At 30.9% G+C, this 13,097-nt stretch overlaps 1 protein-coding gene across 1 annotated transcript; it reads right to left on the reverse strand.

Annotated features, from left to right (window-relative positions):
- Positions 1-1,003: 1,003 nt before the first annotated feature.
- LOC139526266 (fibroleukin-like) lies at positions 1,004-11,130 on the reverse strand. Its single transcript, XM_071321397.1, has 4 exons — positions 10,804-11,130; positions 4,602-4,698; positions 3,034-3,198; positions 1,004-1,269 (listed from the first exon to the last, which is right to left on the reverse strand). The coding sequence occupies exons 1-4, from the start codon at positions 11,128-11,130 to the stop codon at positions 1,004-1,006; spliced, it is 855 nt and encodes a 284-aa protein (XP_071177498.1).
- Positions 11,131-13,097: the final 1,967 nt, after the last annotated feature.

A 13,097-nucleotide genomic window follows, 5' to 3' on the forward strand; every position in this document is an offset into this window, starting at 1 on the left:
AACTACTTCCTATTTGTCGATAGTTCGATATTAAACAAGTTGACATTAGATTGAATTTAGAGATTTTTATGTCCTGTATTGTTTCATAGCTCTTCAATTTTTCGGTTCTTATACATACTGGGCTTTCATATATTCGGCTTGAAGGGTTCGTGATGAATACAAAATCAGTAAGAAAATCGCTTCGGAAGCATGAAATTTATAATGAGTGGTTTCCATGTTTTACATACTTTCGACGACTTACCATATGTCAAGTTTGTGGTGGTTTTTTTAAAATTCAGGAACAAAGTGAAGGGATGAATATTTATTTTTGTAATTACAGTCATGTGTGTAGCTGAGACATGTTTGACATATCTGTGAAACTAATTCATAGCATTTTGAAACACAAAGTGATGAAGGGTTTCCGCTATGTACATTCTGATAGATGTCAATGCAAAAATGACGCAGATTAACAAAAAATAATTTGTTATATTGAAGCAAAAAAATTAAAATTAAAAAGCAAAATTACTATGATAAAACAAAACGTAGTCTTAAGTAGAATATTTTTTTTAGGATAAAAAAGAAAATCAAATATTAAAAAAACCAATAGAACAACAAAATGAAAAAGAAAATTAATACGGTATTCAATAAAAAAAACTGTCAATCATTGATATCCCGACGATCTTAATCGGAGTCGTAAAACATTGTTAAAATATTTCATAAAAGATACCAGGCTTACCATTTTGTACATAATGTGACTAAAAAATCAATATTTGTGTTTTTTCTCACTATGACCTTAAACAATAAGTTTTAATATGTCATGATTAACAAAACAATTTAAATAGCTAATTGTAACCCGGATTTGTTTTCTCTCAATCGATTTATGATTTTTGACCAGCGGTATACTACTGTTGCCGTTATTTATTTATCATTGAAACTACGTAAAAGAATTAAATAAAATAAGTTTTGCTTTTCTTCTCCAAAGACCTCACTCTTTCGTGTATCAATTGGTCACATATAAAAATGTTTAAGTTTGTTTTATTTTCATCGATACATTCCTGAGAGAATATCGTGAGAGTTTCCAGGCTTCCCAGTATATCCCGTCACCCTCAATCACTCCATCATTGTAATACTTCCCATTCAGGTTGCCCATAGTACAAAATTTGAACCACCAGCCAGAATGTTCTTTCTCTCCACAATTTACATAAGGTGATCCATCATTATCCCTATCCCATGTTGTGAACCCATATCCATTTGGTTGATATGTTTCATCTTGTGCAATCAGACTGTCTCCTGTAATAAAAAAAAGTACAGTAAAATCAAATATAACTTAACAGATATAATACTCTTTCTAAATCTTACTTCACCAGAAACCTTTAAACAAAAGAAGCCTTGTTGGCAAAGCCCTGCTAATAGTAAAACAAAGATCGTTAGACTGTTAACACAGATATTGTTAGTTTGAAGCCACAAAATGCCCTAGCGGTCTTCTCGGATTAATGATAATAAAAATGTGTAGGTTTTTTTCTGCCGTAGGATGGTGGTTTGTTTGAACCTTCTGGCAACCACCTATATACGTTGACCGCTGTTATATATCTAAGATTGTTGAAAGAGGAGTTAAACACCAACAATCAAATAAACAAGTGAAAGCAGAACAGGTTTTACCATATAAATACCTCAGGAGATATGAAAAAAATTATGTCTTGATTGATTGATTATTAGATTTTTTTCACACCACTTTTCAGCACTCTTGTGCTATTTCGTCCATGTCATTTTTGTATCGAGGCAGTCGGAATGCTCAGAAAGAAACCTTTGATAAGAACCTCATAATCCTAGTCATTTAGGATTAGAGTCAAACCCGAACCTGCCATGTTGCTGATTCGAACTAACACCAAACAGAAAAACAATAGTAAACAAAACATAACATAGAACATTTTAGACTGCGCAACACAAACACCACCTGCTGCTGCAATGTAGCTACTGAGAAATTTAAAGATCAAAATTGGGAAGCTGAAAATATCACATTTGTCGAAATTGTTTGTTCCCAACCGACTCGCATTGTCAATTTCAAGATATGAGGCAGACTTATTTGATTCTGTTGTATCCTTTATTCCAAGTTCGATGGGATATAAGTGTTCAACAAAGTCACCAAATTTTGAATTATTTAGTGAGAGAACATCAACAATATAGCAAAAAGAAAAAAATTAAGGTTACTGGTTACTTCTTTTCTTTCTGTAAAAGAGCCAAAGAGATTCCTGTGCGAAGTCGGCAAAAAGAAGTCACAATTGATTCCAATTGGGATGCAGATTTTTTTTTTAATGAAAAGCACGTTCTCAAAACGTAACAAATATTTTGTCGATCAAAAAATTAAGCATCTTGATAATGTCAGTTTCAGAGAATTCATTGTTTGAATCAGAGTGGTTTTTTTTACAAAGTATAATTTATCCTTCCCTAAGACAAGATACGTGTATCTACGATGGCCATTTTGTTTTATGAAACAAACCAACTTTTTCTTTAGTTTGGAGTGGGGAATACTTGTGAAAAGTGTAGAAAAGTCGCATAGTTTAATGCTATTGCAAGATAAAAAGAGTCTAAGATTGTACATACTTTTTTTTGGTATCCACATCTGATTCTGATGTGCTTTTTGCTCGTGTAAGATCAGAGAATTAAACAAATAGTTAAATTACAAAAATACCGAGCTCAGAGGAAAATTCTAAACAGAAATTCCCTAAGCAAATTTTGAATTAAAGTATCAAATATATCAAAAGGCTTGAAAACAACTGTCATATTTCTGAATTGGGACAGGCATTTTTCTACGTATAAAATGATGAGTAAGCCTGGTTTTATAGCTAGGTAAACCTCCCACTTGTATGACAGTCGTATAAAATTCATAAGTGTTTGTGAATCAATGTTTTGATTATTTTTTTGGGTTTGTGGAAGCAAAATAAATGAGTTTTTTTACGTATATTACATAAACTAACACATCACTAAGTAGATTGAGTCACGATGAGATCTGAACATAACAAGAATTATATAAACGGAAACGGCAACACTATTTACCAGCATTTCTATCATAATTTGCAATAGTGAGTTCGTAGTTTGTAACGTCATTTCCTACAGCAAACGTGTCATATTCAGCATACCGCACCTCACCGTCCCAGTCTTTTAGGTCAACTCGTAGTTTGTAGTTCCCTGTAGATAGGATCTTATGTAAATTTTCATTCCCTGCAAAAACAAAACATTTTCTAGTAAACTCTGTTTCATTTAAGCTTTTATTCAAAAAGCACACACACACACATACATGGCAGACCCATGTTCCTACCTCATTAATTAATTTTAGAATAAAAGTAAATAAACGAGGGAAACGCAATGGCTAAAAAGGTACAACGAGTATAGTGACATAAACATACAAATTAAGAACTACATGTGTGCATAAAACCCTAGAGAATTACAAGAGGTATTACTTTCATCGTTTTACAAAAAAAGAAAACTAGTACAAATATTATCTCAACAGTTTCTTAACACAACAAAACCAAACATATGTAATTGTTTATATTGATCGGGGTTTTCAGAACATGTTTCAGGGAAAAAAAATCAAAAGATTTGATAAAAGGTCAAATAAATGAAAAAATTATTATTGTCTCAGCGCAAGAACTTTTCACTTACAGTGCGATGTTGGTTTTAAACATCTATTTGAATGTTCTAACCTACTGTTGGATGCGCAAATACGTGTGTGCATGTCTTCACATTGAACATCCGTTGGCGTATAAGCTGATAGCAGAAAAAATTTCTTTTTTGGAAAATATGAAAGTATATTTTCTTCAGTCTGCAAAGGGAAATTTTATTCACTAGAATGTTCCTCTCAAACCAACATATTCGTGAAATGATTTCACATGTTTTCAACTCATATTCAAGGAAATTTTCAAAACAAATTTTATTCAAATAGCATTTAAATCTTTAAATCTTTCAATTTAATCTACAACAAGTAAGATACCATTTTGTTGGGTAAACTTCATGAGACCATTTGCATATAATATCAAGTATAAATTGGTTTGAGATGAATGTCATAGTAAATTTTCATATGAAATGCATGTAATTCACGTAAGCAAAATTGCCGGTATAGTTGTTTTTGATAGAACACTTGAAATTCAAATGCAATCATGCTTTCAATCTATTCCAAAAGGTGTTTTCATTAACCAATTCAATATCTATAAGAATTAATATTTAAAAAAAAACACTCATTATTTTCTGTTTTAATTAGTGAGGGGGTTAGGAGAGGTCTTGATCCCGAAATCCCGGACTTAAAAAGATAAATTTAAATCTCGACATCCCGAAATTCGAGAAAAAAATTCCCTGATCCCGAAAGGGTCAATCCCGAAACCCCGAGCTTAAAAACATCCGATCCCGGAGTCCCGATAAAGGTCCTATCCCCCTCATTAGTTGGCTTGCCAATTTATATCGAGGAACTTTAATGTCTACTAAGCAACTATATACAACTCCATGAACTCATGTTCTGTTTACTTTTTATATCGTATCGTATTGTAAACCACACAATAAGAACCTTGATTTCTAAATTAACACACAGAAAATTTACACAATTTTTTGTCAGGTCTTTTCAGAATACTTACCTAACCAGAATTCCGCATTCAAATTCCCAAATCCCTGTTTGTAGTCCTGCCAGGTTCTGTAGAAATCTGTTGAACCATCTATTCTTCTTTGGAACACCTTTACATTCAATATTGAAAGATAATTCTTACAAATTTATTGAACATAATTGTAAATGTATAGTTTGTTATATAAATTGTATAGCTCTATTTTATTTTCACTTGTTTTATCATTTATAAGCTGCACCTATTGTTCATATTTTTGATCATAAATGCAATATCAAATTAAAAATATTATACAATACAAAGAGACAATCAAATCGTTATAAATTGTGGTGTTCTATAAGTTTTAATCGATATGGATCCACATGTTGCATGTGCAGTGTAAATGGCAAGTAAACAATATAATTCCATGATAGTCATAAACGATGAAAGGAGATTTCAAAAGACTTAATTAATGCTGTGTGAAAAAAAAAATCCATCATAATAGTAAATTATAGGGTATTTTGTCGGACCTAGAGCATGATAAATACTTTGCTGCACCCTTCGATTCACATGTTATGTATCCAAAATGTGCCAAGTAAGACTTGGGGAAATTGTAATTGTAATAATTTATCAGCTGTAATTGATTATAACTTTTCAAATAATCATTGTAATCAATATTCAGCCAAATAAATCGGATTACATGTGATTTAAATTAACCAAGTTACAAAACATTTCTATCTAAAATTGTGTTTATGGTCAATGTGTTATGTCTTAAATGAACTTTTTATTAATCATATTTAATAAATATTTAACTTGTTAAAATAGTATTGTTTATAGTAAGCATATTAATTGATTTATTAAAAACAGTAAAAAATAAACTGTTGGACAGTTGTTTCATTGGCACTCATACCACATCTGCATATATCTTTTTACAGTTTTGAAAGATATCATCAGTTTTAGTAAAAGGTATTGTACATGTATTCACAATCTAAAGGTGTATATATATCATAATGACTGATATGTTAAAGTTATACTTTTCTTTAACCCCTGAATTAAAATCCTGTTATTATTCACTGGGGTAAAGCTGATGACCGTAACTGGATTCACGGTCATCCCAAGATGTCGGATGAAAAATTAGGTCAGTTTCTGTATTGTCTGTTAAAGTGTTTCTATATCATTTTCTTTACAAATCATACATTGAAACGATGTTAATTTATAAAAGAATCACTCGAAAATCACTAATTACTTCCGAGAAATGTGCATGAAACGGGAAATTCGATTTGAAAAAATCGTTAAGATGACCGTAAATCATAATCAAAATATTTTCAAGATGACCGTAACATAAAACAAGGATGACCGTGATTGGTAAAAAGATGACCGTAACTTGTAAAGGATGACCGTAATTTGTAAAGACTGACTGTAATTTATATAGGACGACCGTAACTTTTATAGGATGACCATCAATTCTAAGAAATATCTGTATTGTATTCAAAGCTTTTTTGTTGAGTTTGTCGATCTCAATAGGGGCTCGGTTAGCGGATATAAACATGTTTCATAAATTTCTTTTTTTAAACTATAATATAATTGGCCATATTTAGGATTTATAACAATGATAGTAAATTGCATATTTCTCGTAAACAATGAAATATTTATTGATATCGACGTTAAAATTTTAACACAAATTGACAGCGATACGACGAAAATTTGAAGAAACATGAATGTGTCCCTAGTACACGGATGCCTCATCTACACTATCATTTTCTTTGTTTTGTGGACTATGAAAATGGGATAAAACTGTAATTTGGCATTAGAATTAAAAAGATCATACCATAGGGAAAATGTGTACTCAGTTTCAATTTTATTTAACTTGAAGCTGGACAAACGGACAAACAAACAGACAAACGGACGAACGTACGCACAGACCAGAAAAACATAATTCCAATAAATGGAGCATTAAAAACATTAATAATACATACGAATATTTGGTAATCGAGCCCATGTGTATGGTTCCAGAGGAAGCTGATTAAAATCTTAATTTTTCTTGATATATGCAGGCGGAAACACTTTTGAAATAGAACAAAAGAATAGAAGCTCTGTGTTTATCGAGAAAACGATAAATGTTAACTGTAATGTTTGATATTGTAACAAAATTTTAAAAAGTAAATAGAAACAAATAAAACGACAATTTTCTTATTTAAAAAACACCTTTTGCATAAGTTTTCAATGTATCTATTACATAGTAATGCAAAACAATAAGATATCAAGACGACGACATGGTTATTATCGGGGCCTTTTATAGCTGACTATGCGGTATGGGCTTTGCTCATTGTTGAAGGCCTTACGGTTACCTATAGTTGTTAATGTTTGTGTCATTTTGGTCTTTTCTGGATAGTTGTCTCATTGGCAATAATACCACATCTTCTTTTTTATATAAGATAAGATAAGATAAGAAGATAAGATATTTTATTTTCCAATTATGGGCCCCAAAGGGCATAAACATTACAACATCAATATTTTTTTCATAATACAATACAAACAATGAGATAAAAAAAAAAAAAAAAAGTTAAACGAGAACTATTTAAGTTCTTAAAGAATACGTAGATAAAGAATCTATAGTATGTTTTTTTTTTAATACTAATGCATTTTATTGCAAGTGTGGTTGATATAGATAACAAACAAGCAGCCCAAAAAGAAAAAAAGAAAAATAGATATCCACATATGTATAGTACACAAAAAGTTGGATCAATTAAATATATAATAATTAGCCAAAAAGAAAGTAGAAATTAAACATGTCCATGACTCATCCTGTGTCAGCAGCAAATAGGAAAGCATTATGGTTTCCTAAAGGCAGCTGACACCAGGGGGCGATACCTTATGGGCCATAGGCATGTAAAATGTGTGTAAATGTCTCTTTCCTACCTGTATCAAAAGCAAACAAGGAAGCATCATAGGTAACTTGAATGCAGTTGATACCAGGGGACGATGCCTCAAGGATATAAGAGAACATTTGAATAAATAATATATCTTTATATAGTATCTATAAGTTGGATGTAGAAAATGCATAACCTCCGTTTTTTTTTTATCACGGACGGAGAACATATCAATCTTTTAGTTCAGAAATTTTCGTGTCTGCCCTTCCATTATGTGAATCAAGAACAAATTTCCCAAAACAGGTAACGATTGTATCGAAAAGAGAAAAATCGAGTGCACCTTTTTATGTTGGGGCATGTTTGGGTTGTATATTTGTCTTTAAAACGTACAAAGCAGGAGTATTTTATATAGCATCTCGCTTCAGATTCTATCATTATTATATATCAAAGCTACAGGTTGACTTTATAACGTAAAAAAATGACAGTACGAAAAGATGAAATATATGGGTCAAGTGAGATACCTATCTAAGGAATCACAAAAACAGAGTAGGTGTGTTCGAATAGCTATTTTTTCTAAAAGTACTTGACGAGTCTTTTAATTTGGATGATGAAAATGGATATCTTCGAAAAAATATGATTTTCTTGTGTGTGATAACTAGGGTTTATAATCTTCAACCACTGAAAATGTTTAGTCTGCCCTTCCACGAAATATTTAATTAGAATTTTTTTAAATGCTTAAGAATTTTCAAAAATTCCATCTGACATCCGAACAGACAATATTTTTAAGTTGAATCAATGCAGACAAGATCATTAACTAATGCTCATTAGCTAGTAGATACATTTGTCTTTTAAAATATAACTGACATATAACGATCGATCGTTATGGTGCTATGTGGAGAAATTTATCAGTTTTCAAGAGCAAAATTGGCAGAGCGTCATCCCTACAATGGCTTCCATTTCTACGATTGTGAGCATGAACTGGCGTAATGGGGAGATAATTTTGAAGTAGAATCCTGACTGTATGAATAACATTTCTGTATATATACAAATTGACAACGTTCCGCCTTGTGATACGCTTTTCGTACAATACTATTTTAAGGATCTACTTTGCTGGAGCTCACCTTCACTAGTTTATTCGAATCAGAAAATATTTCTGTTATTTTATTTGCACGACAAAATGAAAGACGATATAATATCAATGGATGTACATGCAATTTTTTGGCATTTTTAAAAATGTGTATTTATTATATGTCATTAAAAGGAATCCCAGAAACAAAACAAAAAATCTTTTGTCGAGCAGTTGAAGGCTGTGCACCGCATTTTTTTCATTATGCTTGTAAGGTGTCATTTTATCGCGCTTTTGTAGCATGTTTTCCCTTCCTGTTCATTTGCATGTCTTTTGGCAAATTCATTTTAAAAATTAAACCCTCTACTGTAAAAAAGATACATATGGTAATCTTTGCATTTGAAGCACGTCTTATTTTCTTCTACCTATAGGATAAAACTCTCATATTAATATGTGTATACCAACACGATTAATCATTTGATACAAAAAGATAGTTATATAAATACGGATATTTCTTAGAATTGAGGGTCATCCTTTAAAAGTTACGGTCATCATTTACAAATTACGGTCATCTTAAAAGCAGTTACGGTCAGCCTTGTTATGAATCGCTGATTCTGTTACGGTCATCTCAATTGTGATTTACGGTCATCTTGGCAATTTTTTCAAATCGAATTTCCCGTTTCATGCACATTTCTCAGAAGTAATTAGTGATTTCCGAGTGATTCTTTTATAAATTTACATCGTTTCAATGTATGATTTGTAAAGAAAATGATATAGAAACACTTTAACGGACAATACAGAAACTGACCTAATTTTTCATCCGACATCTTGGGATGACCGTGAATGCAGTTACGGTCATCAGCTTTACCCCAGTGATTATTGTGATTATTGCCTACGTTAAATTGACAGCCGTGTTTATTGCAATTACCAATTGTGTGTAGCTGTATGGCAATATATAGGATAAAACATAATCAAGACATAAGAAAAAAAGTTTTTAATTAGTACAAACAAAAAGTTTCACAAATATACTGTTTTTAAAATTTTTGTATACATATTAACATATAAAATACAATTATTTTTGGTACTTTTTGTTTAGGTTGTCTTCAACAATTTTATTAATTTCTAAAATATTTTTTTTAATGGTTACTTTATTTCACAAATATTTTAACTTAAAAATTCTGAACCATACAATACATGTTTAAAGTCTGGAAATTGTCAAAAGAAAAACATAAACTCTCTATTACACTTTATTCAATTTAAGTTAAAAAAAAATCAGAGATTAACATGATTAATGATGGTAAAGTGTAATGGGTCACAATATTCATATATATATGTTGTGAATATCTATGGTTTATTAAATTAAAACTTGCAGGTATTATTTAATAATATATTTCAAAGAAATTCCTTTCTCAAAAAGATTTTTTTTTTACCTTATTCATTTATAGCACGCAATTGCAAATGGGTTAATTTGAAATTCATTGTAATCAGATGTAATCAGATGTAATCACGATTTGCCAATGTGATCATTAATTTAATAGGTTACTTTGAGCAATGATGTTATCATTAATTTATTTTAATCGTACAATTTTCAATGAAAGTAATTATAACTTAATAAACTACATTGAAAGTAATCGGACCAATCTCTGGTCATGGTTGATCGATATTTAAAAAAAGTCTTGGGATTCGGGATAACAGACAAAGAAAGAAGTGCTAAAAACTGTTGCAAATTATAGAAACATTGGACTAATTCGATTTAAACTCTAAAATAATAGGACAAATTCTAGCCCATCGTAAAATTTCTCCTTTCGGAAATATTAAAGTTCTTCTATTATTTGAAAAAAAAAATTTTCGTGATTGCCATAAAAAACGTGAATCGCAAAAAAAAATGAACTCCGAGGAAAATTCATAACGGAAAATCCCTAATCAAATGGCAAAATCAAAAGCTCAACCACATCAAACGAATAGATAACAACTGTCATCATCCTGACTTGGTACAGGCATTTTATGTAGAAAACGGTGGATAAAACCTGGTTTTATAGCTAGCTGAACCTCAGTATGATGTTATAATCGTCATGTTTTTCAATACAGCAACATAAGACAGATCATCAGCAACTTTATATTGACACTTTACCCTCCGAATGGCCACTTTTCAAAGTTATTTGCAAAATTATATGTCATTATGTCGAAAAATAGAAACTAACAAACAATTGCTGATTCATTGACATATATACAAGTTATTTTAAAGCATTATAAGCATTGTTATTAACGATTTTGTAATTAAACTTTAAACTTTAGAATGTATTACCGTCCATTGATCAGAACCTGTCATTTCGCAGTATACATCGAGAGCTTGATTTTCAAAATGTAATGTGTAAACACCATTAGAACTTCCAACAGAAACACCACTACAGCCATGTCCGTTGCTTGTTGGTTTTTGGCTTGTTAGTTTCGCCATTGTTGTGCCATGGTTTGTTGTTCGTTCGCTTGTTGTGACACTGAGAATAGTTCTTTCACTCGTCATTTCAAGTCCGTTGCTTGTTGGTTTTTGGCTGGTTAGTTTCTCCATGGTTGTGCCATGGTTTGTTGTCCGTTCGCTTGTTGTGTCACTGAGGGTGGTTCTTTCGCTCGTCATGTCAAACTTTGTTGTATATTCTCTTGTGATTTCAGAGACTGTTGTTTCGTTATCTTCACCTTCATCTATGATATAAACAAAAACGTGGAATTATGTAAGATATTTATGCAGTATGCACTCTTGTGAAAATAAACAAAACTTATTCAGAGACAGCCTACAGGTCACATACTTCTGTCCGATGTGAGCTTCTAAATAACAGGGTTTGATTAAAAATGTTTTGTTTTTCAGTAAGTAATTTTGAAAAACCTCATCATTCTGAAAGACTTATGAAAATGGTTATCTTATTGTCATGTGGATATATAATAATATATACACACACACAAGTGCGCAGGTAAATATGCAAACCACAATAAAAAAAAAACAATGCTTTAATGTAACAAATATAATATAAAGAAAACATAACTATTCGATTGTCGTCTAAGTATTGTTTATCCAACGTCTCCTTTAATTTTATCATAGAAAATTAAGCTTGCATAAAAAATATTAATTAAACTTGAGCTTGTTGCTGTTTTCAGTTTTACACTTTATTCAAAATGTATTGTTTTCTTTCTGAGATAATTAGTCAGGAAACACAATTTATCTGAGAATATCGTTTTCTATTTTTCGACACCGATTGTACAAATTTGGATTTTTCTAAATTTCAATTTGATCTTGTGCGTTAAATAGAATGCAGTGAAACAGCGTACATGTATTTTATTGTGATGTTTGAGTCCCAACTTGATGGTCATTTATATATAATTTTTTTGGTTATGTCACATTGTCAAAGAATGCAAAGATGCCTATGACATAGTTTGGAGTTTTAAATTTGCACATTTTTATTTAGACCCTTCTTTTTTTTTTTATTAAATTCTTAATGTGTTAACGATGTATTTCGGAAAGGTGAGTCAAATAATAACATAAAATACATTTCATTGAAATATATCACAACCTTACGGACAATCGAAGAATTGATGTCTTTTAGGTAAAACTTATTTCGGGATTACGTGTTTACTTACATATTACTTTTCTTACGAACGTTGCATTCTGTGATGGGACACATTCAGGAAAACAAGTATGGTCTAGATAACATTCTCCAGTTTTTTTTTATTAAAACCAGCAGAACAACATGATTGATGATGTACACACAACGCGGCACATATTAAACCAGATTTCACTTTTCGGACTTCAACAGATGAATAGTTTGAAGAACAAATCTTTACAGGCTTGTCTGCTACAAAACGTTGAGTTTTGATATCCATTTTGTAGGAAAGTGTGAAAACTACACTGTAAATGTATGCCCTTAAAGCATTATCCATGATGCTGGACTTGACCGGAATGAAGTTGAATAGTATCATATTTTTTTCAGTCAATATTTTGTCGGGATAGTAACTAAAATTCACGATTGAAACTTTTGATGCTATTGGCGGTGTTTATTGCCAAATAATTTGTTTTAAACACAGGCATTATACTTGGTGAAGATCTATATATTCCTGTCAAACTAAGATTTAACCTCAAACTAATTGCAACAGAAAATGTTTTAGTTCTTATCTATAGCATTATGCCCTTTATATACACAGAAAAAAGTCCAATAAAATGTAACTTGAGGAAAACCCAAAATCAGCATTTTTAATTTCCTATGGAAATTAACATTGGAAGGGGAGATAATTTTTGCAAAAATGAGTCTTTTTTGGTCAGTTTTTGGTTACTATTCTTGAAATGTATGTAAAGTATGACACTTTGATGGGGTTATAAGTTTGTATTTGACTAAATTATATAATCTTCTGCTCATGAAATGTACAAAACCGAAGTGTAATGGGTAGTTGGGTTTTTTTTTGTGTGTATGCATATTTTAAGCTTTGTTACCATTTTGAAAAAATAATGTGAAAATTTGGTACTGTTTATATCTGTATACTATATTGTTTAAGAAACTTACTTATCTAAAGAAACTTTAAACCACAAAAAGAAGAATACATGCTTAATCATTTTTA

This window comes from Mytilus edulis, chromosome 6 (genome assembly GCF_963676685.1).
Source record: "Mytilus edulis chromosome 6, xbMytEdul2.2, whole genome shotgun sequence".
Taxonomy (NCBI): domain Eukaryota; kingdom Metazoa; phylum Mollusca; class Bivalvia; order Mytilida; family Mytilidae; genus Mytilus; species Mytilus edulis.